The following is a 26473-nucleotide window of genomic DNA, read 5'->3' on the forward strand; positions in this document are numbered from 1 at the left end:
GGTGTTACGCTCGGAATTATTACAATTACAATTTCGAGCCGGGCACCGATGGAATTGCTGTGCAAAAGTAAAACGTGGAACTCGCTGCTCGTATATCAGACCGTGGCGCTCGGTAATATTCGGTAATCTGATTTCTCGACTGGTCGCGGAATCGGCCAATTTGACTCGCTGCGTCCGACCACCCCTGACCCCTCTCGCCCAGCGTCTTCTGGCCCACGTAGTAAATAAGAAAGCTGGAGGATTACCATCGGGCCTCTGCGGTTCCCGCGTTCGTGCGCGGAATTATGCATCCCCCTTTTATAATTGCCGAGCAACGGGGGCAAGATTGCGAACGATATACCGAAGTGGGATTCCAGGGGAGAGGCTGGATTGAATTTCATCCTCGATGAGGTTGTAGGGTGAGCGTAGAGATAGTACACGTTAAGTCTGTAGCGGTTTCTTTATCGAGAGAGAAGGGGTTCGTGTAACATATTTCTGTTGGGAAAAGAAAGATAATAGATACATATGATGGTCACGCTATGGTTTTTTTACGCGGATCAATGTCGAAATTTCGCGTGAAAGGTGTCTGACTCGGGACTTACTTATTCTACTGACATCGCTGTGCCTGGCTCGGAACTTAGTTGTTCTACTAGCTTCGCTGTGTTCGATTAAGGGCTTACTTATTCTACTAACTTCGTGGTGTCCGATTCAGGACTTACTTATTCTACTGGCCTAGTTGTGTCTGATTCAGGGCTTACTTATTCTACTGCTTTCGCTGTGTCTGACTTAATTAATGCACGGTGACAATAGAAGTGCCAAGTTGTACATTTCACACGAGTTTTCGTCGTTCTCTAAAAAATTAGTAACTCAGAAACTACTAAAATTACTCCCTAACATTTCTAACATCTATTACCGAACACCCTGTACACAGAGCTGGCAAATTACAGTTAAGCTTCTGTCTGGGTGTTTCGTTCCACGTATCACAGAATCTGGAAGCTGAAAAGCAGAGGCTCGTCAAATTTCGAAACGAAAGCATTTCGAAAATTTGAATATCTGAGAATTTGAAGCGTCAGAGATCACTCGAACCAAAGGACCATCGAGACTGTAATCAAGCAGTGCCTATTTATTCGGGCGCAGATTTCGCAGTTGCCTCGAAATTCAACGGACGAGAAACGGAAAACGCGCAGTGACTTTTATCGATTCGTTTGCTCGTACGCGAGGCGTTTCTAACCGGAACGTACTCAGTTATTACTTTCGAGTGGTGAGTCCACCTTTAAACTGGGCTCCGCCAATAGCGGAACACCCCATAGTTTATGGAGCGTCGGAAAAAAGAGCAAGTACACTTGGCAACAGTTTACCAGAGCGTAGCGGCATAAAGTTTTTAATTGCGCCAAATATATCGGGGCTAACGTTCGCCGTAGGAGTTCGCGAATTCTTCGTGCTAACGTAGACGCAGGTCGCGAAGGAGGGGCGTGGAGAGGTCGAGCGAGAGAAGGCTCGCGATTTGAAGTATTCAAATCCGCGACCGCTTAGCGCAAAGTACATATTTAGTTTTCGTACTTATGTCGACGGTGGCGGGAGGGGAGGGCCACATGTAAAATTCCTAGCAACAAGAATTCCTAATTAAATAATTTCGAAGTTTCTCCGGCCGCGCGAATTGCCAATCTCCATGAAACGGTAATGCTCGCGTTCTCCAGAGGAATGGGCGGCGAATGGACAAGGAGGGGGACACGGGAGCAGAGGGTGAATACATCTACTTGCAGTTTTCTGCGCGACCCTGCTGTCGTGTACTGTGTTGAAAAGCCCGTTGAGAGAACAACCCTTATACAGGACGTTTCAAAATCGCTGTTTTTGCTGTTGCACAATTTTTAGTCTTTTTTGGATGTCTCAGAAAGGAAGCTGGGTTTTCTGTAGATATACCGTTCTTAAGTGACATTTTTTAATCGTACTGGTCTATTGCTCCTGCACGTTATTTAGGAAAATTTTCGTACTGAACTAGGGTATGGTGCACGCAATATACATTTAACGACGACATGAAAAAGAGGGGGGTTTATATGCACAGAAGCTGCTCTAAACGGTGCACAGGTCGACTGCAGGTGCCAAGTGTGCCAGACTTATTCTACTGCTAGCATGTATTAGACAGGTCAGATGCAACAAAATTAGTAGGATAAGTAAGTCTTGCACCAATCCAGTAGAATAAGTAAGCCCCGAGTTAGCCACACCGCGACTAGTAGAATAAGTGAATCATGGATCAGACACACTGCGGTCAGTAAAATAAGTAAGCCCTAAACCAAATACGATAAAGTCAGTAGAATAAGTCCCGAGTCAGACACATTTCACGGAAATTTTAGAAGTTTTAAGAGCATTTAATACCTCTCAAACGAAATTCTATTCGTAATTTCGTTGTTCCTTAATTTTTATTCTATTTCACTTGAAAGAATCACTTTTTAAACTTTCTGACACTTGTTCAACACCCTCTACATTAATTTCAACCGAATCGAAAGTATTCACCGTGGCGTTCAAACGTTCTCCTACTTAACTACAATTAATTGGCTCAGAGGATTCACGTTTAAATAATAATGGTCCCTCGGCTTTTAAGCTATCCACATCTATCCACAGCCAACCACAAAACATAGCGCACACGTATGATCGTTTATCAAAGTCTCTTTCCTGTTTCCCCATAGCAAACAATGAAACGCTCGGCCCGCGATTCTGCAACGCCTTGTACAACGCGTGAAATTCAAATTCACGTCCTTTCGCCGCGTTTACGGGCCACCAGGGAGTCACAAAATTATTACAATTAGCGGCCCACGGAAACAGGTCACACGGTTTACAATACGGCGAGGGCGCAGATACAAAACGCGCGCAGAGAGTTCGACGCGCGACGATTTCCCAACGATTTAACGACGTTATACGTAGATTTAGTAACCAGACGATCGCGGGGGTGGGCCACGAGGTGGGGGTGGGAGCGGACACGTGACAGCTGCATTAAATTTTCGCATTAATTCGCTCGCGATCCCCAGCGTCTGCCTACGAATTAAACGTTCTGGAACCGATGGAGGAGTCGCCATTTTTCCACTATTTTTTCCCTCCTCCCTGGTCCCCCCTCAACACTCTCGTCCTCTTTTGTTTCAACGATTTTTCGAGCGAGAGAAGGGGGATGATCATTCCCGTCACGCATATCGAATTTATCATTGTTGATTCGGTTGGCCTTTTCAGAGAGTCCTACATAACGTTGAACGTATTGACAAAAAGCTAGCTGACTGCTCCTTTTACACCTATCCCCACTCCCAGGCGACCCGCTATTATTCGGTCAGTTTTGGAGAATTTATGGCAAATTGGATAAACGGGTTGCGCGGTTGTTTCTGGCGTTCAGAGGGACGCTGGGAAAAGGGGCCAGTAGTGTCGATTGAAAGTGTACCTTTCCCGCCTCCTCGCCCCTCTGACCTAAAACGTTTGTTAATTTGTTAATTCGAAAAACTGGTAGGACGGACAGGAAAGGGAGAGATATACGGTCCTCGATGTTCCTCGTCCATAATAGATCGATAGCTGATATTTTTTTAAGTAAAGCTCAGCTAGATTTGTGGTGGGGAGTGACGCGCGGATATGAAACGATCCCAAAGGGCAGGTTTTTCATGTAGGTGGTTGCAGCCGATCGCAGCCGAAACGGTACGTGCTATTACAACGAGAAATTCCGGTATTTGTTTGTGTTTCGATCGTGTTTTGAAAAACAGAAATACAAAAAATATACGGGAACGGTTCATCTCGAACGATCAAAGCTATATTTTGTCGGAGAGGAAAAAGCGAATCGTAGCTCGACGAGGTTTCTCTCGCTTTATTCCGCCGGGATTGATCCCCGCTATGGAGCGACGACTGATTCAGCAATAACTTATCGCACACTGATACACACCCGCCCCCATTATCCGCGATACTCTCTTTTCTACTTTGTCGACATTTTCTGATACTCCTCCTCTCCCCTCGCTTACTTCGTTCGATTGGAAACGACGATGCGTGCGCGTTTCTCCAACTAAACGCAATCGTTTTCGAACTCCCAAAGAAAATGTTCGAATATTTCAATTTTCAAAAGTCCAAATATTTCGCTGTTTAACTCCTGATAGCTCGCCTCATTTTCATTTCCCTCTGCCCTGTTTTTCCAAATAAAACTGCACTGACATTGAGGGGTTAAATACTTATACAAATTCTCACATCTCTTTCTCCTCTCGATTCGCTCTTCGCGTTTTCGTAAAGTATTTAAACGACATTAATAACCGCGAATTATTAATTAATTTCAGTTCAGCTGTCAAAGGTTCCCCACCTGCGAGGCTTTCGTTTTCAAAGGCCACAGTGATTTTGTTTCCCGCCACAGTTCATTTTTCAATCCCCGTCCGCGAGACATTTCAGATATCGAAATTCGCTTTTCCACGCGGATAGACGTATAATCGATAACGCCATATATTGTTCGACCATTCGCCCCTGCGTTAAAGAACGCTCGGCACCGCGTTCCATCATTAAGACGTCAGCTTTTTCTAGTTGTCCTGAAGTTCTTTGAATCTGAACGTGTTAAACTCTTCAACATAACGCCGCTATTTAACCTTTTCGTGACTGAATGATTTTTTCTTCAGCATCTTTTATTCTCAATTTGTTTTGATTCATTAGACTTTGAAATTCATTCTAGCTGCAATAACAGAAAAAAATTAGTGGGACATATAAGTCTCACTTGCCACGAAAGGGTTAAAGAGAGCATCAGCGATATCCTGTGACTCAGTCAAATAGAGATTACGTTCTTTTGACAAGTTGCATTCTCGAGATGTCAACTTAGTGGCGTCTAGATACGAACAGTCGTTACCTTACCGGAAGTGTCTCCAAGCTTACAGTTACAGGTCCCGGAATGCGTCGTCGTTGCCGACAAAGCCTTGTCAGAACAGAAATTGGCGTCGGGACGATAATTCTCCCTCCTCCTTGCTGCACCATCCTCCCATTCTCCATTGTCGAATTATTGTCGCGTACAGTCGTAGCAGTTCGGTTGCCGATTTTGATCAAATCTAATTGTAAAAGAAAAATAAGTTGACCTATGTTCGAGCATTTGTGCGAATCAGCTTTCATTACGAAGACATTTAATATTAAACTTCCATTGAATTATAGATTTCCTTAAGTAACGAAAGAGAGTAGTTGTCAGACTGTGGAATAGCTACGGAGGAAATTCGTTTCTTCTATTTCCGTGTTCTATAAAATTAGAAAGACACAAGTACTTCCCACAATTTTTCTTGTGTTTCCTGAGACGCAAACTGTATAAATATTTAAGAAGACGTTTCTGTCAAAACCCAGATGGACCTTCCCAAACTCCCACAGCTTTTTATTGTGCGGTGAAGAAACGAGTTTGTTCAGGTCGAGAGCAAATAGGCAATAATTTCTTGATTCAATATTTATTTCGACAGGGCGCGGCGCATGCATAACCAACGTGTATGCAGGATAATTAACGATAAACACGAAACGTGACACTTTATTTCACGGTGGGGGCGGAGAATTTTTGGGGTCGGCAGAGTTGACGGTGGAGGTTGATCTTTCCAGGTCAGCCTGATTTACTGGGAAAGGACAATTTTGCATTTTAAGGTTCCTGCACGTTCATCGACCCGTTTGCTTTTCGTGCCCTCCCGCGAGCCTTTTTTAATCGCGATACATTATTCAAACTTGATATGGAGATGCACTGGCCAATGAAAATTGGAATTGACGAGTGAATTTTAGACGATTTATCTTCGTGTAATATATTCCGCGGCAGAGTGCTCTATAATTGAGCGACGTTATCGGACGGATAAATATATAATAGCTTGGTCTATGCTCCATGAAAGTGAGGGGAGAAGAGATATCCGAGCCTGCTGCGTTAAAGTGCCACCGTATTGCTGGCACAATCTACTGGGTCCTTGCTAAAGTAAATTCAAGTCGGACGTGACTGATCGACGTTATAATTTCTGGTTATTTACGTTTAACGCTATCACTCCCCGCACGTGACGAAAAAATAATCGACGTAACTAAGCACGGCTTTGCTCTAGCTATATACAACGTGGAAACGATACTGGCAAGGTGACTTGCGTGCAGGTGTAACGATCATTTAGATATTAAGCAAACGATCACGAGGGTCGCGCTCTTTATAGCCTCGATCAATGCTTAATTAATTCAAATTCAACGAGCCCTTATAAGACGACTAGTCCTTCAACGTTTATGTCTGTGATATATGAGCGTTTCAGAGGGCAGTTTAACTTCACTCTTTATAAAGATTTTATTTTTCATTTACACTGCGATAAATCGGTGAAAAAAAATCGTAGGTCCATTTTTAAGAGCTTGTTGGAAAGGGGAAGCTTTCACCTTGAAGTTCACTGTAGAATGAGTCCCCGAAAAAATTTATTAAGCTCCTGAGAAGCGTTTGAACTTGGAGGATTTTCGAGGGAAAACCACCCTCTCCCTTTCGGCGTATGGTGACGTCAAGAATTTTTTTTGGAGAAGTTCAACTCCGGTATGAGAAAGTAGAAGCTTTGCCCTTTAAAATGAGACCAGGCTCACCTCCCTGCGATTTTTTTTTGACGGAGTTACAGCAGTTCAAAGATTGGCAATTTTTTGGACCTCTGGATCGTAGCGTCATTCTGATCCCGGAAGTACACTTTTCGTTCAAAGTGTAATAACTCGGCGAAAAAAAATCGCAGATCAATTTCTAAGGTCTCGTTGGAAAGGGGAGACTTCAGACTTAAAATCTCCTGCAAAACCAATCGCGGGAAAAATTTATTAAGCTCCCTACAGTCGTCTGAACTCGTAGAATTTTGCCTCTGAAAATAGCGGTGCCTTCTGCAGCGGCAAATTTGAAAAAAGTCTTGCGTTAAGCAATAGCATCAGATGTTCAGCGTTAAATCGAAATAGTATTAAGCCAGTAACGACTCGGGAGAAATCGATTCGCTGAACTCCAGGGTGGAAGGTATCACGAGCAAGCGGTCCAGAACGCTCATTACAGAAGAGGGATAACGAGCGATCCTGGGGGATGATAGTTCGAATTTTTTGTAAGAGAAGGCATCGCCAAGGCTAGTTGCGAAAACGATCACTGGCAAGGCCCCACTGCATGTGCAGCCTGCCGCGGTAAAAGCCAGTGACCTAAATGTCGCCTTTATGCCAGGGGCGTATCTGTCATACGCGCAGGTGCACCCTATCCCACGACCGCCCCCGGGATATTAGCAGTGCTCTCTCTCGACCATTTCTTCCTCGCTCTCTCGCTTCTATTCTTCACCCTCTTCATCCCCCTTTCCTCCCCTGTCTCCTCGCCCCTTTATTCCTGATCCCCGAAATAAAAGGTCTATCGGTTTGTCTATCTGTTTATCTAGCTGTCTATCTATCCATTCATCTATCCGTCCATTTATCTGTATTTCATTCCCTCTCTTCTCCCTCTCTTCTCCCTCTCTTCTCCCTCCCTTTTTTTTCCCTCTTTTCATTCCCACTTCGACGTCCCTCATTTTCTGCCCCACATTTCTCCGTCACCCTCCGTCGTCCTCCAGCCGTTTCAGTTTCTATTTTTCTTTCTTTATCTCCATTATACCCTCCTACGCTCGCGGACTTTCCTTTGTATAAAATCCTCTTGAAAAATTTACGACGTGATAAATTATTGTTCGCCCGCGAGAGAAAGGAGGAGGGGACGCAGAAGAATTAGATCGGTTCAAAAATGTTCCCAACCGCCATCTGATCCACTGGCTCGTCGCGGTTCAACCTGCCCGTATCGGTTGAATGGTGTCACCCAAGAGGAATTAATCATTTCGTTATATTTTTCTGCCGCTGCCTCGCCTCTCCCATCTGCTTTACGTTCCAATGCTATCAGGATAATAACGCGCGGCAAGAGTCGCCGGCTAAACGCTTCTGCCTGTAGATTTTAACGAACGGAAATTCGACGTTGCGAGCCCCAGTTCGAACAATTACCCTTTCCCGGATAACAACGGGCTTTTGTTCGCCTACAAGCTGTTCGTTAACTTCGGCAATCATATGTGTATAGGATGTTCCTAAAAGCTTGGTCAAAATTTCGCGTATGAATTGCTACTGCGCCCCGCGAACGTTCTCGGTACGAGATCAGGTTTCTCTTTTACTTTCATGATTACTGCATCGTAATACACTGGTATTACAGGCCCAAACCCTGTTGCTATACGAGTCATTTTTCGTTCATTAGAAATAATCGAAAGCCACATACTCTATCGGAGCAGTAATTTATACATACGAGTATTAATTAATATCGAGCTCTCGAATTTTTGGACGAAAAATAGTTGATTTTTGAATTGCTGTAACTTGGTGGAAAAAAATTGCGCAGCAGTGAGCCCAGGCTCATTTTAAACGGCGAAGCATCTACTTTTTCACTCGTGGATTTAACTTTTCCAAGGACGTTTTTCTACACGGCTGCCAGGAGTTAAAATGAGGGTACTATTTTCTCTGAAAATCTTCCTAAGAGGATTTCGAAAACCAAACGTTCTTTTTTAAGGCGGAGGATAATTTAAATTTGAATGTTTGCAAATTTGAATATTTGAATATTTGAAAATTTGAAAATTGAAAATTGAAAATTTGAAAATTTGAAAATTGAAAATTGAACATTGAAAATTTGAAAATTTGAAAATTTGAATATTTGCATATATGAATATTTGAAAATTTTTGAATTTGGATGTTTAAAAATTTGAATATTTGGTCATCGTCTAGGTTGTTTCGATTCCACGATTCCCGCCGCGTTGTGACGCATGGAATTTCTGTTCGGTGTTTCGACTAACCATTTAGAAATGTCCTCTCTGTGTATCGTTCGTGCACCAATGGCTTTGCGAAACAACGAATTATTTCGCTTGCTGGCTCCTTGTTCACAATTCGTTGGGAAAGATACGCACAGCGTAATGGATTCCCTCTTTTGTTATCCATTTCTGCCTAAATTTAAAGCGAACTTCAGAATAATCCGCTCTCGTTTCGAGTAATATAAAAGATATTAAATGTTGCATAAATTCGAGTTGGCGAAATCTGTCCGTATTTATCGACATATTTCTTCGTTACTCTTCGTTTATTTGCATAACCAAAGCCGATGTGAACTGTATCTTTTAATACGAAAGTATCACTTTTCCAATTAACGCGAAACAAAGAGAAATATGATCAAAATCTGTAAGAATTTCTGCCAGAAATAGTAAGAAGCAGGAAACGTAACTTTGTTAGCTGCAAATTAACCCAAATTCTGAAGTTGGCCGCGTATTGATCGGATGTTTCAATTCAGCTTTTGAAAAGCGAGTTATGGGACACGAATCATGTGGTTCAGACCATTTCAAAGCAATGACGCGAGGTGAAAAGTTAATCAGACTGCTTCCCCTACTCTGTCTCTCACCCCTATCCTGTAGCCCTCTTATCAATCTATCGCTTTCCATATTTTCGTGCCTCTTTCTCGCTGGCTTATAGCTCAATCCCTCTCAAGACTTTGACGAAGTGCTTGTGTCTCAAGAGTTGTTTAAAAATCTTGGGACGTGTTTCGATCCGACGAACGTTCGTAGCGATTCAAACTCTTAAACGACTGCATGATTTGGAAACTCGCGAAAGATGGAATCGAGTGCCTGCTGCTTGTACTCCTTTCCCAGTTCTCTTCCTCTGCTTGTTTTTCTCCGTTCTCCTCAAGCAATTCTCTGATTGCTTTTATTACTGTTTCTGAAATTGACGCAGCTTGAGATTATTGGATAACGATTTTTTACCTGGCGGTAGGTCGCTGTGCCCATTTTAATTATCCACGAAATTAGGAAGCCGAAATAAGTATCATTGATCCGTTATATTCGCGAGCTCGGTCTACGATATTCATGAGAATATTATTTCAAGTTCCCTCTTATTCTAGTAAAAATAGTTATTGCAGACGATTCTGGTTCAGAAATTGCATTCCAGATGGAGGAAGAAATGTAAGAGCTGAAGGCTGTTTGATAATTAATATATTTGAAAATTTGAATCTTTGAATATTTGAATATTTGACAAATTTGACAATTTAAATATTTGAATATTTGATAATTAAAGAATTTGAAGAATTTTGCCACGAAGCCATAAGTGTCTAATAATTTCCTCTCGGAGCGTAGATTTCCTTTTAGCTAATAGATCTCTCGAAACGGCCACCCATTTCCAAAGCGTGTCGTTTCTTTTTCATAAAACGCAATTCCCGTTCCGCTCGGTAAAACGCGAGGTGATCAATAACCCAGCTCTAAATAATGTGTCGTTGCAGTAAACTACCTTCCCTAACGCGCGCACCACGCATTCTATTTGACTTCGCGACACAGCCTGCTAGGGTCCATTAGTCACGTCCTTGATTACGAGGGCCCAGAAATTTTTCTTCAGCGAACCGCCACGCTTTTGTCAACCTCTTTGTGGCCGGGGGAGTGTCTTGCGCGCGACAGTCCCTCCTCCACTCGCTGCTAATTTCTCTCTTTCCCCAAGAATAATACTTCACCACCGCTTTTTATCTTCGTCGTTGTCGCGGGCTACGTAAGTTCGCGGGTTTCCAAACGAATCTGGGTGAAACACAAAGGAACGACGCGAATGTTCATTCCGAGAGTTCAACGACGAGCTAGTTTGCCAAGTCTCTGCTCGTGAAAACAAGTCGCAGCATAAAATGAAGAATATATCGTCTGAATTGACGCCCCCGCGATAATCCTTTGAATAATGCGTACCTAAGTTAGAACGATCTGGGGAACGCGAGTGACTGTCTGACTTGTCAGAGACACTTCTACTGAAAACATTCTCTCCGACTAAACCAAAGTGTTGTTATGACGAAAGTCATAGTATTCATCCTGCCTCAGTTTTAATATTTCTTATCTAAAATATCAAGTAAACTACTTATACATCATAATAATCTGAAAATCAATCACTTTTCTCACTTGAGATTCAATTTTGATAAGTCTGCTCTCGAAATTAGAGAATTTACTAATTTACTGTGCGAAGTACGTATGTCATTCGACGTAAGAACGCTTGTAGTTTGGGGTTCTCTCTGTGTTCCTCCTATCATCTTTTTCTAATCGCGAAATCCCTCTTCACTTCATATCTCACTGCGTCGATGAACGTTCACCCCTAAGCCTGAGGAAAAAGCATGCGGAACGTCATCGCGGGTAAATTTCGTAGCTGGGTTTCGTGATTGCGCATCGATTTTTCGGGAGCAAAGGGGTAGGGGGTTATTTGACGAGCGGCAGCAGGGGTGGCTGTAAATTTCGCGAGGGCCCCGGGGCATCTCGCAAAATAAATAACCGCGCTCGATAAATGCACCGTTCGCGTATTAATCCCGTACAAACACGTGACGACTGCATTATGGCGGTGAGTTTAGCAGATTGTACAGGAACGGTAAAATTTAACAGGTGAACTGTTATCGGATACGTTACCCCGTCCCTCTATAATCGATATATCGACTGGCTTCGTAATTGTGTCAGCGGACAAAGTGCCCTGGCTCGATTTTATTCGCATAAATGACAAGCAAAATCAGCCCCAAATTTCCGCGAGTTCTGTCATCGTCTTCTCGTTCGATTCCTTCTCTTCACAGGAAATTCGATTTGTTAGAGGCGCCGGAGAGTTCAATGGATAATAAAAAATAAAAAAGGGAAACATTATGCACGAACGAGCAATCAAACACCCGAACAGTTTCGCTCGTAATTCATTAGTTCCGCTCGAACAGAAGAATAACTGAACTGTTTTTACACGCACCCCCTCCACCGTCGATGGTTGGCTTCCGTTTGGTGCTCAACTTGGATGATTAAAGCTTTACCCTTTCCCCTTGGAAATGTGTTCCCGCAGTAGCGTGGACTCCCGCGGTTTTTCAGTTTTGCCTTCAAATTTCGGGGGAAAAAAATGAAAGGGGGACAGTCCACGCCATCCCTTGCAGAATTCGGAGGCTAGAAATTGTTCCATCGTGATTAAAATGTTCCTACCAACCGTGCGGTTCCTCTATCATCTATTTTTCTTCCGTCGTGTAACCGAGCACGCGCCAAAATTCCACTGAGGCTGTAGCAACGTCACTGCGGCAAAAAATCGTGGAAAACAAGCCGCGTGCATAACGCAACGATGGCCAAACCGTGGCTTAAGAGCCGCATGTGGCTTTTCTATACCTAAAATGACTTCCAGGTTTTGGAAATTCTCCTAGAGCAATTTTCAGAGTAAAAAAGTCACCTTTGTTTTGACGCCTCGCACCCGAGTATAATAGCGTTTGAGGAGAAATTCTACGTAGGAATGAGAAAGTAGAGGCTTTGCCCTTTAGAATGAGACCAGGCTCGCTATTCTACGATTTTTTTTCGCAAAGTCACAGCAGCTCAAAAATTGGCAATCTTTTTGATCTCCGGATTCCTGCGTGATTCCGAGGCTGGCAGTTCATTTTTTGTTCAGAGCACAATAACTCGGCGAAAAAAAATCGTAGACGACTCGCTAACATTTCGTTCGAAAGTGGAAGGATCCATCTTTCATTTTCCCCCGAGAGAAGTCGCCAGAAAAATTTATCAAGCTCCCGAGAGTCGTCTGAAGTTGGATAACATTCGTGGAATAACCACCCACTCCCTTTCAACGTGTCGTGGAGATAAGAAATTTTTTCGGACAAGTTCAACTCAGGCATGAAAAAGTAGATACTCTGCCCTTTAAAATGAGACCAGGCTCACTTCTCTACGATTTTTTTTGATAGAGTTACAGCAGCTCAAAGATTGGCAATTTTTTGGACCTCTGGATCATTGAGATATTTTGATGCCAGATCCCCACTTTTCCTTCAAAGTCCGATAACTCGGCGAAAAAAAATCGTAGATCACTCACTAAGGTCTCCTTCGAAAGGGCAGGGTTCCAGCTTTGAATTTCTGTCGAGAGAAGTCGCGAAAAAAATTTATCAAGCTCCTGAGAATCATCTGAAGTTGGAAAACATTCGGGACAAAAACCATCCTCTCCCTTTCGGCGTATGGTGACGTCAAGAATTTTTTTCCGACAAGTTTCACACAGGGGTGAAAAAGTAAACGCTTTGCCCTTTAAAATGAGACCAGGCTCACCTCCCTGCGATTTCTTTTGACGGAGTTACTGCAGCTCAAAGATTGGCAATTTTTTCGACCTCTGGGTCATTGCATCATTCTGATCCCAAAGGCACACTTTTCATTCAGAGTGGAATAACTCGGTGAAAAAAAATCGTAGATCGTTCGCTAAGGTCTCGTTCGAAAGTAGAGAGATCCGTCTTTGATTTTCCCTCAAGAGAAGTCGCGAAAAAAATTGATCACGTTTCTGAGAGTCGTCTGAAGTTGAAAAACATTCGTGGAAAAAGTACCCTGCGTTTCTCGACGTGTCGTTGAATGTACAATTTTTCTCGGATAATTTCAATTCAGGGGTGAAAAAGTAGAGGCTTTACCCTTTAAAATGAGACCAGGTTCACTGCCGTACGATTATTTTTCACAAAGTTACAGCAGCTTAAATATCGACAATTTTTCAGCCCAAAGTGATCCTTTAATTATGCAACGAAGTATCTAATATATATATATATAAAGCACTATTCCAATAGAGAATGCAACTTTCAAGTATCCCGACAAACGAAACATGGCCCCTGTCACGACAGGGTTTGGTCATCAATATAAAACACCCCCCTCGTCCTTTCACTGTTTCCTACGATCGACAAAGCTCGGCCAATCAATTCACCATCTCGGTATTTTTCGAGGCGGACAGTGGTACTTTGATTACGGTCTACGAGAAGAAAAGGAGCTAGTTACCTCTGCTTCTATCTTCCCCCGCTGTCGATGGCACCCACGTCTCACCCACACTCGCTTATACTCGCTTGCACTCGCTTCTACTCACCCACTTAACTGTATCCACGTCCTTCGTAACGCGCCTGCACGAGCAGAACCGTGTTTCTTTGTGTCGGTCGCAATCACGAGAGACGGACACAACTATACTGACATCGGGGACGACGACGACGACCACGGGCAAGAGGACGAGTCGGGGGGTACGAGGGGTGGGGGAGAAGGAGTCGTAGATTAATCGGGGACGCCTAACAATCGCATGGTATTCTTCGTTCGTGCGCCTCCCCCCTCCCCACGCCTCCTCTTTTCCGCGCGGGAGGACGAGCCTCTGTATTCGACCAGACCGAAACACCGGGGGAACACTGGGAAATGTAGAGAAGAGAGAAAAAGGAACGGGACTGAAGAAAATACGGCGTGCCTCGAAATGAGTGGCGCGACCCGAATGGAGGGGAGGGCCCCTTTCAAGAGAATAGACCGGAAATATGCGAAATAAACTTTTCTTCTACCATCGCTTTCGAACACTGTGCTCCCTCGCTGTGAACTCCTCTGACGTCAGTTAGCAATAAAAATAAAGGGATCTTTGTTAACTGAGTTTCGAGCGAGGCTGTAGTTTGAAGGAGGGACGCTCCGAAAATTGGGATAAGGGATTCTGCCGCTGATATGTTCAGGCCTTACCCTACTTATCAGTAAGGGAGGATGAACAAAATAAAAAGGGTAACAAGAGCAGGCGCCAAGAGGGTTAAACCTTGTCCTAAAATTTACATTTATTTGGGGTTTGGTACCAGAAATATTAGGGCATGTCTTCCTTTCGCGATGGTACACTACCCCAAAAAATTGATAACATTTCGGCGAGCCTGTGTACGCGTTCGTGTGTTCCCGCTGACACCACCGCAAAAAGCTGAACGCCAGGGTCCAGCCGCAGCGAATATATGGCTGGGTGATGTATGACGCGTGCACGGAACCGGGATACAAGCCCGATGGGGCGAGATTACCAGCGATAGATAAGATCCTGATGATGCCAGGTCGCGCCGCTAGCTCTTATCCACCTTCTGATAGACAAGCCCAGTAATGCATGTGTTGTTTCGTCGGCACGATCGCGATACGTTCGCGCGGGGGCCCGACGATATAAATTACGCGGGGAGGATTGAAAAGAGGGCCGAAACGCGCTGGCTACGGAAATCGGCAAGATGAATGTACTCGGGGGACATCGATTCGCGGACGTGGCTTGGTCCTGCTGAGCGGACGTTTTCGTTTTAGGCGATACGCCGATAAGACGGCGGTTCTTTCGGGGAATCGATATTCAGTGCGTGTGGTCGTGGAACAGAGATTAGACTTGCCGGGACTTGGGAACTGGTGTCGTAGAAATTCGAGTGTCTTCTGTGAGAAGTTTCGCTCGTGTTGCTATATCAATGATGACAAGTTTGACGGAATTAGAAGTCGAAAAGGGGAAGCGTAGACAAAGGGGAGTTTAGAAAATGAGGAGTTCGAAAAGTGGGGAATCCTAAAAATGGGATATCCCGAAAAAATGGAATCCAAAGAATTGGGAATCCACAAAATGGGAAGCCCAGGAAGAGAGTAGCCGAGAGAAATGGAAGCCCTTGAAATCTAAAAATCCTCTGTGGTCCGTATTTTTCAATTTCGCTGTTGTAACTCGATATCGAGTGTCGGTATCGGATTATCGGAGGTCTCCGCGTCGAAACTTCGACAACGAGATTAATAAGAGGGGGCAAATTCTACAAGGTCCAATTTCTGGGAACACCTTTTAGACGAAAATTGGATAGCCAGGATCGACTTGTTTCCACGTTGCACAAAAGTGCCCGGTTATAGTCACGCGTGAAATATATTTCAATTATTCAAAGTTGGGATAAACCGAGCCTGTGTCGCATAATTGGAGAGGCTCCGCGGAATGATAGAAGGCAACGTAAGCGGAAAACAAGTCACGTAGAATTCGAGGAGGGCCATTCGTCAGGGCTGTGTTACAAACGGTACCGAATAAATTCACTTTTTCCTTTGCTGCGCGTCGCCGTGAAGTCGATGGAAAGGAATTACTGACCAGATAAAATCCTGATGATGTCAGGTCGCGCCAACCAGCGTTTACTTACTCAGCTGTGGCTAGATGAAAAAGGGAGGCATGTTTCATTTATCGAGATCGATCGATGAGACAATTCCGGGACGAGATTTACATCCTTCTCAGAGACTACATTTACATAATAATAATAATAATCTGTGTGTCTGGGGATTCATTTTAGTGACTTTGACGTGTCTGACTTAAGACTTACTTATTCTACTGATTCTGCCGACGATTTTTAAACTGCTGTAACTTTGCGAAGAATAATCGTAGGACAATGAGCCTGGGCTCATCTTAAAGGGCAAAGCGTCTACTTTTTTACCCCTGAATTGAACTTGTCCGAAAAAAATTTTTGACTTCACGACATGCCGAGAGAAAGAGGGTAGTTTTCCTTAAAAAATTCTCCAAGTTCAAGCGCTTGTCAGGAGTTTGATAAATTTTTTTCGCGTCTAATTTTGCAATAGATTTTAAGTTTGAAGCCTCCCGTTTCTAACGAGCCTTTAAAAATTCATCTACAATTTTTTTTCGCCGAGTTACTGCACCTTGAACGAAAAGTGTGCTTTCAGTATCAAAATCCAGAGGTCCAAAAAATGGTCAATCTATGAACAGCTATAACTTCGCGAAAAATAATCGCAGGACAGTGAGCCTGGGCTCACTTTAAAGGACAAAGCCTCTACTTTCTCATCTCTAAGTTGAATTTTCCCGAAGAAACTTTTCTTCTTGGATGCAAAACCTGAAAGTGAAGATGATCCCCGAAAATGTTCCTAGTAAAATTCCCAAAATATAGGAGCCACAGTGGGTATCCAGAGGACCCACACGCATATCACAAATCCCTGTTTGGCCATCGTTGTAGTCCAGAATATCGCAACTGTAATGAATTTCAATTAATCGAACGAAAGTTTTGGCACCAGGTCCATATGTAACACCGAATATACATACTAAAAGGGAAAGAAAAACACAGCGCAGAAGCTGGGGGAAATTCGGTATCAGGAATTTGCGAGCAACGAATGAATAAATTGGTGCGTTTCGTACTGCATCGTGATAACGACGATAGGATCAAGTGCGACCAAGGAAGCCATCGAAATTTCGTTCACGTTGCCAGGATGAAAATTTTATCTCGCCACGGCTCCTGCCGCCGTTTTATTTATTTAATGACCCGTCCTGCGCGATGTAATTAAATAGCTCGCTTTTATCCGCGCGAAATGGCTCGCGCCTTCGGGCAAATATTAATCAACCGTGTCTGGACAAGGGCGGCGGGGAGGGCCAGGGATATTTCGCCGACGGTTAATGTACAATTGAAAAGCGCTGGTTGAATATAATATCGCGGAATGCGCGTATGCGGCTATTTACAAGCACGGTGGCTCACGGGCTCGATTTTTATTTTATTTACAAGCGTCGGTGAGCGCCGCCAGCGGCGAAAACCGTCCAGAAAGTTTGATTTTTGGCAACGTGGAAACGCCTCCGCCACGTACGGGTGCTTATTTCCTTCCCTCTTTTCACCCACTCCTGGCACCTTTCCCTGCCAACGTCCAACTTCGTTCGACCGTATATGCGCCAGGGTAGAATAGGCTAGACACATTGCATCTGTCGGAGCTGGAGGAACCGGGAGAATCTATAGACGCTTCGTTACGATAAAAAATCCCCTTATCGGTGTCGAATTCGTGAAACTGCGAAGCAGTTGCTGGCCAACGTTCCTACTCAGGAAATGCCTCAGCTCGAGTTTCAGATATATGATTCGAGGATCTTAGAAGTCACAGAGATGTCGTATTAATATTTAGACACCACAGTGTTGGCAAATTTCTGCGACAACTGTTGTATGGATAATCTGTTATACACCACGTGTACAAAAACTTTCATCAAAATTGGAATTTTTAGATTAGGTGTAAATTCTCTGCACGATTTTGATATTCAAAGACCGTGGTAACTCGATAATAATTCAAGTCACTGCACTTCAAGGCTTCAAGTATAGAAGCAATAGAAAAGCTCGTTAGAAAATCGACCGACGTTTAGTACGATTTATTCTATAGCAGTCGAATCGCTTATTTCTCAGGATATCGTCGCTTTTTCCTGGCACTTTTCCCTAATCCCCGAGACAAAGTGGCGTGGCCAGGTGGACTCTGTCAAACGTCGAGTATTCCACTGCGAATTGAATAGCTTCTGGCTATCGGGGTCCATCGTGTCCTCGGTTCAATAGATCAAAGCTGGCACATCGAGTTTTTGAATCGAGCTCGGGAGCCAGTGTACGCAGCGACGAAAGTCAGAATGAACCGCGATGGACTCTTCAGGCGCCATGTCGAGCTCGAACCTACGAAGAGGAGCCATCGATTATTCGAGGTCGGCATACCAATTGGGCCAGAAAGAGGGGTCTCGCGCGAGAAGCTATAATTAAGCAACAGGTTGCAGCGGCTTCTTCGGGAGAATTTATGAGAAGCGTCGATGCTCGTTTTATTGAATCCCCCTCCTCGTTCCTGCGCCTCCGCTTAACCATCGCGAGGGGCTTTCGAGAATCGACCGACGTGCGATTGATTGAGAAAAGGGCGGCATGGGCCGCGGTGATCAATAACGCAGAAGGAGCATGTCGTTTGCCAACTAAAACTGACTTTAAAGTTGATCCCCCTACCCCTGCGACCATTTCGTGACCCCGTTTCTGCGAGATTAAAGGGACAGAGTGATGGTAAATGTTAATGGAACAGAACCGAGACGCGGAGGTAGGTCGTGACCCTTGGTTTTACCGTCCAATGAAGAGCTATGGAGAGTTAACAGACTCTTATCGTTATATCTCGTAGTTCAGAGATAGAAGAAGGGATTGGGAATTATGAGAGAACTCTGGAAGAGAGTTAAAGAATAAAAACTACTTCTTAAGCTCTATTGGGGACTAACGAAGAGAGCACGCCAAGTGTAATGCTCACTTTTTAATGACTTTCTTCTCTTGAAAGGTTTGAAAATTAAAATATTTGTATTTTTGAATTTTTGAATTTTTGAATTTTTAAATTTTTGAAGTTTTGAATTTTTGAATATTTGAATTTTTAAATTTCCAGACTTCTCAATTCTTCAATTTTTGAATTTTCGAATTTCTAAGTACACAAATATCTAATTCCTTAAATCTCTGATTTCCTGAATATCTAAATTTCTAAATGTCCACACTTACCAAGTATCAAATTTCCAAAATCTCGGTTCTTTCCTTACACGTACACTTAAGCACCCTCCTCCTCCTCCTTAGAAAAAAAATATCTCACTCTAAAGGCACCCACGATCCCCAGAACTCTCCACCTCCTCCATCGTCAAGGTGGGGACAATTACAGCAATCACGAGGGTCGAGTAGGCGACACACGCTCAATTTACGCGAAACCAGAAATCCACATGATCGGCTGGTCGCGCTGCAATGGCGCGCACAGCCTAACTGGAGCGCGAGGAGCGTTCGTTCGGTTGTTACCGGAAGCCCTTCCTTCCCCCGGTTCTCCAAGCATCTCGGCCCTGGCAGTGTAACGATCAGAAGCCGCGGAACCGTGGAAATCGTCGATCCTCGAACCTGCCCGCCTATTTTTGGCCGACAATTCACCGGCCCCAATTTCGCATCGATGAAAACGACCTAAGGGGCGCTGGGCTGGCGGGGGCGTGAGAACAGCGGGTTAGAAGGAGGCAGAGCTGGAGGAGAGACGGGCTGATCCGCCGCGAAGAGGTCCTCTCAATCTGCCAGTCGATTTTCCCGTGCACCGACCCAATTTTGGTGTCTGCGCGGGCAATTTAACCCGCGTCTGCCTCCTCTTCCCCCTGTCGCCCCCTTGGATCCCCTTTTTTGTCGTGAAATAACGGTCCAGCCTGATTTTAAAGATGCATCGCGATTCTGCCTTCCTACCATCTTGCACCCCACCCCTCGATCGTGAACGGAAGAAACAATATTTCCAGAGCTGTCTTCCTGGTCCACCACTGCAGGGAAATTCATTGGCAATTCTCGGCAACGTGGTCGATGCAGCGTATCAGCGGTTACGTTATTGTTGTCGCTCGTTTCGTCGTTCTTTGTTCGACCGTGGCCACCCACGACGTGGCTTGCATTCATAATTCGTCGTGAGCAATTTAGAAAATCGTCCCGATCTAACATGCTCAGTGTCTCGTCTTTGCTTCTTCCTCTTCGAGTTCAGGGTTTCTCAATCCTTTTTGGCTTGTGGCTTTCTCGTTAACGTGGGTTACCTCTGAAGCTTCTTCTTTCCTTATTTCTTTTTCCTGTCTCCGTCACTTTTTTTTCTCGTGGCCCCCAAAATTCGGTGTCGGGGATCTAGGGACGATATCACCGCTATTGAGGTACGCTTCTCTTGACCAAAGGTCTGTGTTGACCGAGGTGTCTTTCAACTAAAGGTCCCTCTTGAACAAGGTCTCTGTCCTCCAAAGGTATCTCTTGACCAGGGTTTCTCAATCTTTTTTAACTTCTGGCTCTCTTCGAAACATCGATCACCTCTGTGACTCTCCTTCCTCTTTCTTTTTTCCAATCCCCATTTTTTCTTGTCCTCATCTTCCGTTCCTTCACATGGCCTGAAAATTTCGATGGCAGGACCCCAGGCAGACCATGTCCTCCCAATGAGAAACCCTGTTCTAGTTGTACGTATTCAATTGACCATGCGCGCGCGCGTAACTTCCCTCTCGCAATTCCGGCGACACTCCGTAGAACGTGTACCCGTATATTCGCGGGCTGAGGCAGCTTCCAGCAGCTCGAATTACCATATTCCACACGGGTCTGTGCGTTCCCGGCCGGGTTTGGCCCAGATTCTCCCTCGTAGTCTTAATAAACAGAGCCTTTAACGGGCACGCGTGCGATGCAGCCTCCCACTACTTCAATCTGGTTATCTTTTTACGAGATTTCTGCGTCGGGGTTCCTCCAGCCACGAGAAATCGCGAATGATATGAATGGTCTGTTCGCTCTTCGAGAATAGAGAAACTCTTGCGTGACGTAGCACAATGGAACCTCTTGTTTAATATATTAACTGAAGGTGCTTCATATACGGGGTAATTTGTGTTGAAAGCTGACAGAAAGAGTCTTCCATATTAATAAGGAAGCTTTCACATAATCATAGGATTACTAATCCCTTTACGTTTCATTTTAGCTGACAGAGAATTAAGAATTGATATACTTGTCTTTTGTATGGTTGCGTATATGAGACATCAATCTTCCAATAGTACTGAACTTTAAAATCATTCAAGTTTATACGAAGCTCATTGAAGGTACCATAATTAATAGATTATAAAACAGATGTTCTCTTAGAAACTAAAACTATCCAAACCCGAACAGCTTAATAGCGTATATAAAACAATATTTCATTTTTCCTCATCATTTCATTTTACTCTTCCTTGCCCCACAAACCAAATCCTCTATAACGAATTTAGTACTCTAAAACTTCGTCTTTATCCTCGCCTTCTTTACGATTCCCCAAATGAAGACTAAAACCAGCAGCAGTAAACGTATTAAGATGATCGATAATCTTATCTGTTCCCTGCGTCTGTTCACGGCATAACTTTTCAGGGTGAGGGGGCATGTTGATGTGTCGGCGGTTGCTGCTGATCGCAGCCGCGATCACGGCCTCGATCGAGGCTGGCTCCGCTAGTTACCATCCTGGAATCTCCTCCGACTACGCTGGATATTCGGGTTTCGCGGTCTACCCGGGCCTGACGTCGTCCGAGACCACGTCGAGCGCCACCACCACGCCGACGAACAACTTGGAGAATGCGCCTGTCTGCAGGTACAACTATCTTTGCGAGACGAACTTTGCGGCAATGGGACATGTCAAGCCTTAACGTTACGAGGGTCTGAAAATACGGTGCCCCTTCAAGCGCCGCAAATGAGTCGTGGTTTTATCCCTGGGTGCACTTGTGTCAGAAGGCGAAATATCTTTTGGCCAAGTGTGTTAATCCTTTAATACGTACACTCTTCACATGTTGCTTTTCCAGAGAATTCTTCAGGCTTTCTATTCTGAATTGAAAAGACTTCCCTCGATTGCATGAATTTTTTCGTTTCGTACTGAGTGTGGCCAAGGTTAGTAAGGAGTGTGGCCTGAGTGTTATCCCTTTAATGGCTGGACACCTCAAATGATGGTGTTCGAGAGAATTCTTGAGATTTCCTATACTGAAATATGGAGAGTTTTTTCAATTGTATGAAGTTTTTCTTTTCTTTTGAAATACTGAGCACTGAGTTATAGATAATACTGATTTCTTCTTGGATTTCATTTGCAGACCGTCCGAGTACTTATGCGGCACTGGAAACTGCGTCGCCCAGGACAAATACTGCGACGGTGGAAATGACTGTGACGACAAGTCCGACGAGCCGATATATTGCACCCGTGAGTACTTCCGTTCGATTCGTCCAGGCTTCTATCCTCCGAGGGATTCGAGTTCACTGGCAGCTTAAACGCTCCACTTTTCGGGCAACTCTAATATCTCAACACGTCGCGCAGTGGTCAGCTGAAACGACCTGGGACAAATTTATTAAGAACCGAGATCTTCTACTTGTTTTATATTTTTCGTACTTTAGGAATCTCAGTCACGCCACGAAATCGATATTTTTAATTTGTTCACCTAAATTAGCCACTATCTAAAATCGAATCATAAATTTAGAATTAAATTCTGTGGACATGCCTCTCAAAATTAGATGTGTATTAATAGAGAAGAATGGTAAGAGATGGTGGACTTTCAGTGTGCAACAGAACCTTGTACGGCGACGTTGGTCGGACCTACAGGGTGGAAGTCCGTCGACCGAGGGAGGATCGATTGCCATTTCTATGCCATCTCAACTTCACCGCCGCGGGCGCCGATCTTGGGGATCTAGTTCAGGTGAGGCAAGAAAAGGGTACCTGTTTTCTGTCTTTGGCAAGTGGAATAAGACTGTCAGGAACCGCCTAGGTTCCTCTGGTCTCCGATAAAATAATTTTCCTTTTTGTAAGGGTCACTCACGCACACCTTGTGTTCCAGAGAAAGTAGATTGTTCTCTCATACTTCGTCATCGTCCCTTTTTCCTCTGCCCTTGTCTTTCTAGGTCGGATGAATTTTCTTCGCGCCTTCGAGACGATTAATCGTGCAGTATCGGCTCGCTGCAGGGATTCTTCTTCTAAAAGCGAAATAAAAAAGCGCCGTCTTAACGACGAACAACTTCTTGCAACAGAGCATTAGTTTCCAGCACCGCGTATGAAAAGTTTCCTCAACTTTTCACTCAAGACATTACGCGTTTAATCACCCAGGCCCAGCCAGTAATTTCACGCGGAACTTCTTCCACTCGTGTGTGGTTTTTTATGTGGTTCACTTAGCTCTTCGATAAAGGATGCTATTGTCTCTCACTTGTGTTGCGAGCCTAGCTTTAGCGCCATCGATCAATGTATAATATCTTGAGGAAAAGTATGTCGTAAACCTTCGTATGCTGTTCTGTACTCCAGCTTAAAATAGACGATGTTACAGTTAACCTTTGACACCTTCACCGTCGGTCGATTCGTGCCCGACACGTCGGAAGGATGTCCAGAAGGTTACATGACCATTCGAGAAGAGGGTCGCCCAGCAACTGGAGGGCAATGGTGTGGGAGTGCCTGGGGATACACCGTCTACTACAGCGAGACATCTTCCATCAACCTGACCTTGTACTTACTTCGATTGTCTGAGCAGGTGATGTGAAGGATATTGGTAATACAGTGCCTTTCAGAAATATTGTGACTTAGGGGAGATCCATTCAAGTGGTTATGCGATAACTTTGTGAGTGCAAGTCGCCAAATATGTTTTCTATCTGTTCCAGGGCTGTATCTTATTTGGCCACGTTTACTTTCTTAGTCTCCTAGAAAAATTGTCTCTCTAGTATCACAGGTAGAAACTGTTAAATTAGTAGACTTAGTACTACCCTAGTACAAATCCTAGAAGAACTAGTACTTGATCTACCACAGAAAATCTCATTGCCAGAGGCCTTAAAGAACTTGAACCCTTGTTGTTTTCACGAAGTCACTATATTTTAGGGACGTACGATACAGTGGTTTCACACCTACAAATCCCCTAGGCATTGAACAGACTTCTTTTTTCTCCTCGATATAGGGCATCGACTACAACTTCGACTTCAAACTGTCCTACAAGTTCCTGAAACGCAGTGAGGCTCATCTCCGATATGGCAACAGCAGCATGTCCACGTGGCGAGGGAAGCTGGTGAACGGGACGTACTGCGACCGCGTACTGACTAAGTGCGACACGCGAGCCTGTCGACTCCAGTCACCCAATTACCCAGGTGTTTATCCCAGAAATGTCACCTGTTACTACAGGGTGGAGCAGAATAGAGCGCCGCCTGGTCATCGAGCCCTGCTGGCTGTGAGTCAGAAGAACAGTCACAAGATACACATCAAGAATAAGGTCGACGCTTACGACGATAGCCAGAGGATACTGAGGTAAGTTCATCTTCCAATACTGCAATATATTCTTGAATGTAAATGACATTCTGATTCTCTCTTCTAGAGTTTGGGATCAATGCAACGAAGTACAGGATTATTTGACGGTGTACGACGGAGGCTCCACCTCTGACAAGGTGTTAGTCAGACTCTGCGGAGGGGACGCCGTGCCAGACATCGTCAGCAGCCACAACACGATGCTCCTGGAGTTCCACACGTCTCCCTACGACAATCCGTTTCATCCTGTCCCTTTGTCGTTCCTGCCAGGCTTCGAGCTCGAGGTTCAGGTACCTTTCTGCTTGCATTTGATTAAATTTCTAATGGTAATTTAATGCGGTTGCGACACATAGCACTCTAGATGCTAGGCAATTTCCACCTGCATGTACTCTGCGATGGAAACTGATTCACAGGTGCTCTTTGTGGACGAGAAGTCACGTAGCTTCGTAAAGGAGAACAGCAACTGTGACTTCTATATATCCAGCGATGAAAGTTCGTCAGGGATCCTGGAAAACCTGAAGCACTCGTTGCCCCCGAATACGACTTGTCGTTATCACTTCCAGGGCAAACCGAATGAGATCGTTTGGTTGTCTTTTATTAAGTATTATGCTGCTAGCGCGGATACTGCAGCCACTATCAACGTTGCGTCTGACTGCAATGCGAAGCTCCTCATTTGGGACGGTGATCACACGCTGGATAAGTTATCCTCTACGCGTAAGGTACAAATTTTCTTTCATATTCTTCTTTTTTGTTACTTAGACTAGCTTCCAGTTCTTTTATCTTCAAAAGAACTACATTCTTTTCCTGTTTAGAATGTCACCCTCATGGGACAGTTCTGCAAAGACGACACTCCCAGGCTATGCGACCACAGCCTGTTGCGAAACGGGAGTCGCCACGCCAGACCCTGCAGCCTCGCCGAAAGCTACGTGTCGACTGGTAGGGACCTCACCCTCGAGCACATTCTGCGTCAAGGAAGTGCACTTTATCCTATAAGCTTCGTACTGCGTTACGAGTTCGTGCACGAGGCGGCATCCTGCAACCACGTGTTCGGTTCCACGTCGACTTCATTTACGTCTTCCACATCCTCCTTATCCTCTTCATCCTCCTCGCTCTCGTCCAAGGTGGGCAAGTTCGCGTCGCCGAAAAGTGTGTTCTTCTACGGACGCGGTGGTGCGCAGAACATTAGCTGTGTGTATCGTTTTGAAGCCGAACCAGACCACAGAATAGAACTCTCCCTCACAAGAGCTACATTCGGAGACAAAGGATGTTCCTCGTACGTGGACCCTCTTGTCAATCGGTGGACTTGCGACCGACGAATTGGCGACTCTGCCAAACTTGGCACTGCGGAGCTAGTTGTCGCCGAGTATCCCTGGCAAGGGGTGGAACTGGTACGTCTATTTCAGTCGATATCAATGAAAGATGTCGAGAAATAAATTAACCTGATTTCATTTAATTTTTATGTCCAGATTCGCGATTGCCTCTGTTCGAATATAAGTGAAAAGATCACCTTAAAAACACTGACGTCCAACGTGGTCGAGGTCCGTTTTACTGTGACCTTGATGAATGTTACCCAGGACTACAGGGATTTTTTCTTCGAAGGAGAGTACCGTTTCGTTGCTCTAGGCGCGGAGACTAGCGAGCAGGCATGCTCGACGAAGAAGCTTGAAGAGCGGCGATTGCGCGGGACCAGCGGGGAAATCTCCCTTAGAAGTCCTCTTCCGCGGGGACTCCCTGGCGTGGCGGCTGTGGAGGAGATCCTGACCAACACAGAAGACCTCACCGCGACCCAGTGCGTGAACGAGCCTTGGCTAATCGAGCCAGAGGACGCGCGGATTAACTTTCTCTATCTGAGGACCGCTGGATACAGCATCACCTTGGATAATGTCGAAGAGTGCACAACGTTGAATAGAATCGTCGTTTATTCGGCGGCCAATACGAAAGAGCGTAGTGTAATTTGCCCTGAAGGAGGCGTCGACACTGCCAGAACAGTGGACTTCTTCTCAGGTGGCTGGAATTATAGCGCCATCAATGCCACCGTGGCTATGGCGCAGCATTCCAGAAGCTTCGTGGTTGAATTCCTTCAGAGGGAGCCTGGATTCTATGCTGTCACTTGGATGGCTATTTCCAAGCGATCTCCTAATCCAAGCGCGGGTCCTAATATCTTTACGATACTGCCGCAAGAGGAATGTCCTTACAGGTGAGTCAGACTTCAACTAGAATGTCTCTTGGAGCTTACAAACAGAATAGAACTCTGATTCTGTTGTCGATTTTACTTT

At 44.8% G+C, this 26473-nt stretch overlaps 1 protein-coding gene across 1 annotated transcript in view; it reads left to right on the forward strand.

The window, feature by feature from the left end:
- The window catches only part of LOC143184574 (uncharacterized), a 36095-nt gene that overhangs the window by 7565 nt on the left and 2057 nt on the right, over nt 1-26473 (forward strand). The window contains exons 2-10 of the mRNA XM_076386908.1: nt 21317-21533; nt 22024-22130; nt 22484-22620; nt 23239-23439; nt 23857-24200; nt 24268-24487; nt 24611-24916; nt 25010-25585; nt 25664-26394. Coding sequence (XP_076243023.1) covers nt 21328-21533; nt 22024-22130; nt 22484-22620; nt 23239-23439; nt 23857-24200; nt 24268-24487; nt 24611-24916; nt 25010-25585; nt 25664-26394 — 2828 coding nt within the window. The 5' untranslated portion in view covers nt 21317-21327. The remainder of the gene's footprint in view (nt 1-21316; nt 21534-22023; nt 22131-22483; nt 22621-23238; nt 23440-23856; nt 24201-24267; nt 24488-24610; nt 24917-25009; nt 25586-25663; nt 26395-26473) is intronic.

This window comes from Calliopsis andreniformis, chromosome 10 (assembly GCF_051401765.1).
Source record: "Calliopsis andreniformis isolate RMS-2024a chromosome 10, iyCalAndr_principal, whole genome shotgun sequence".
NCBI classification, from domain to species: Eukaryota; Metazoa; Arthropoda; class Insecta; order Hymenoptera; family Andrenidae; genus Calliopsis; species Calliopsis andreniformis.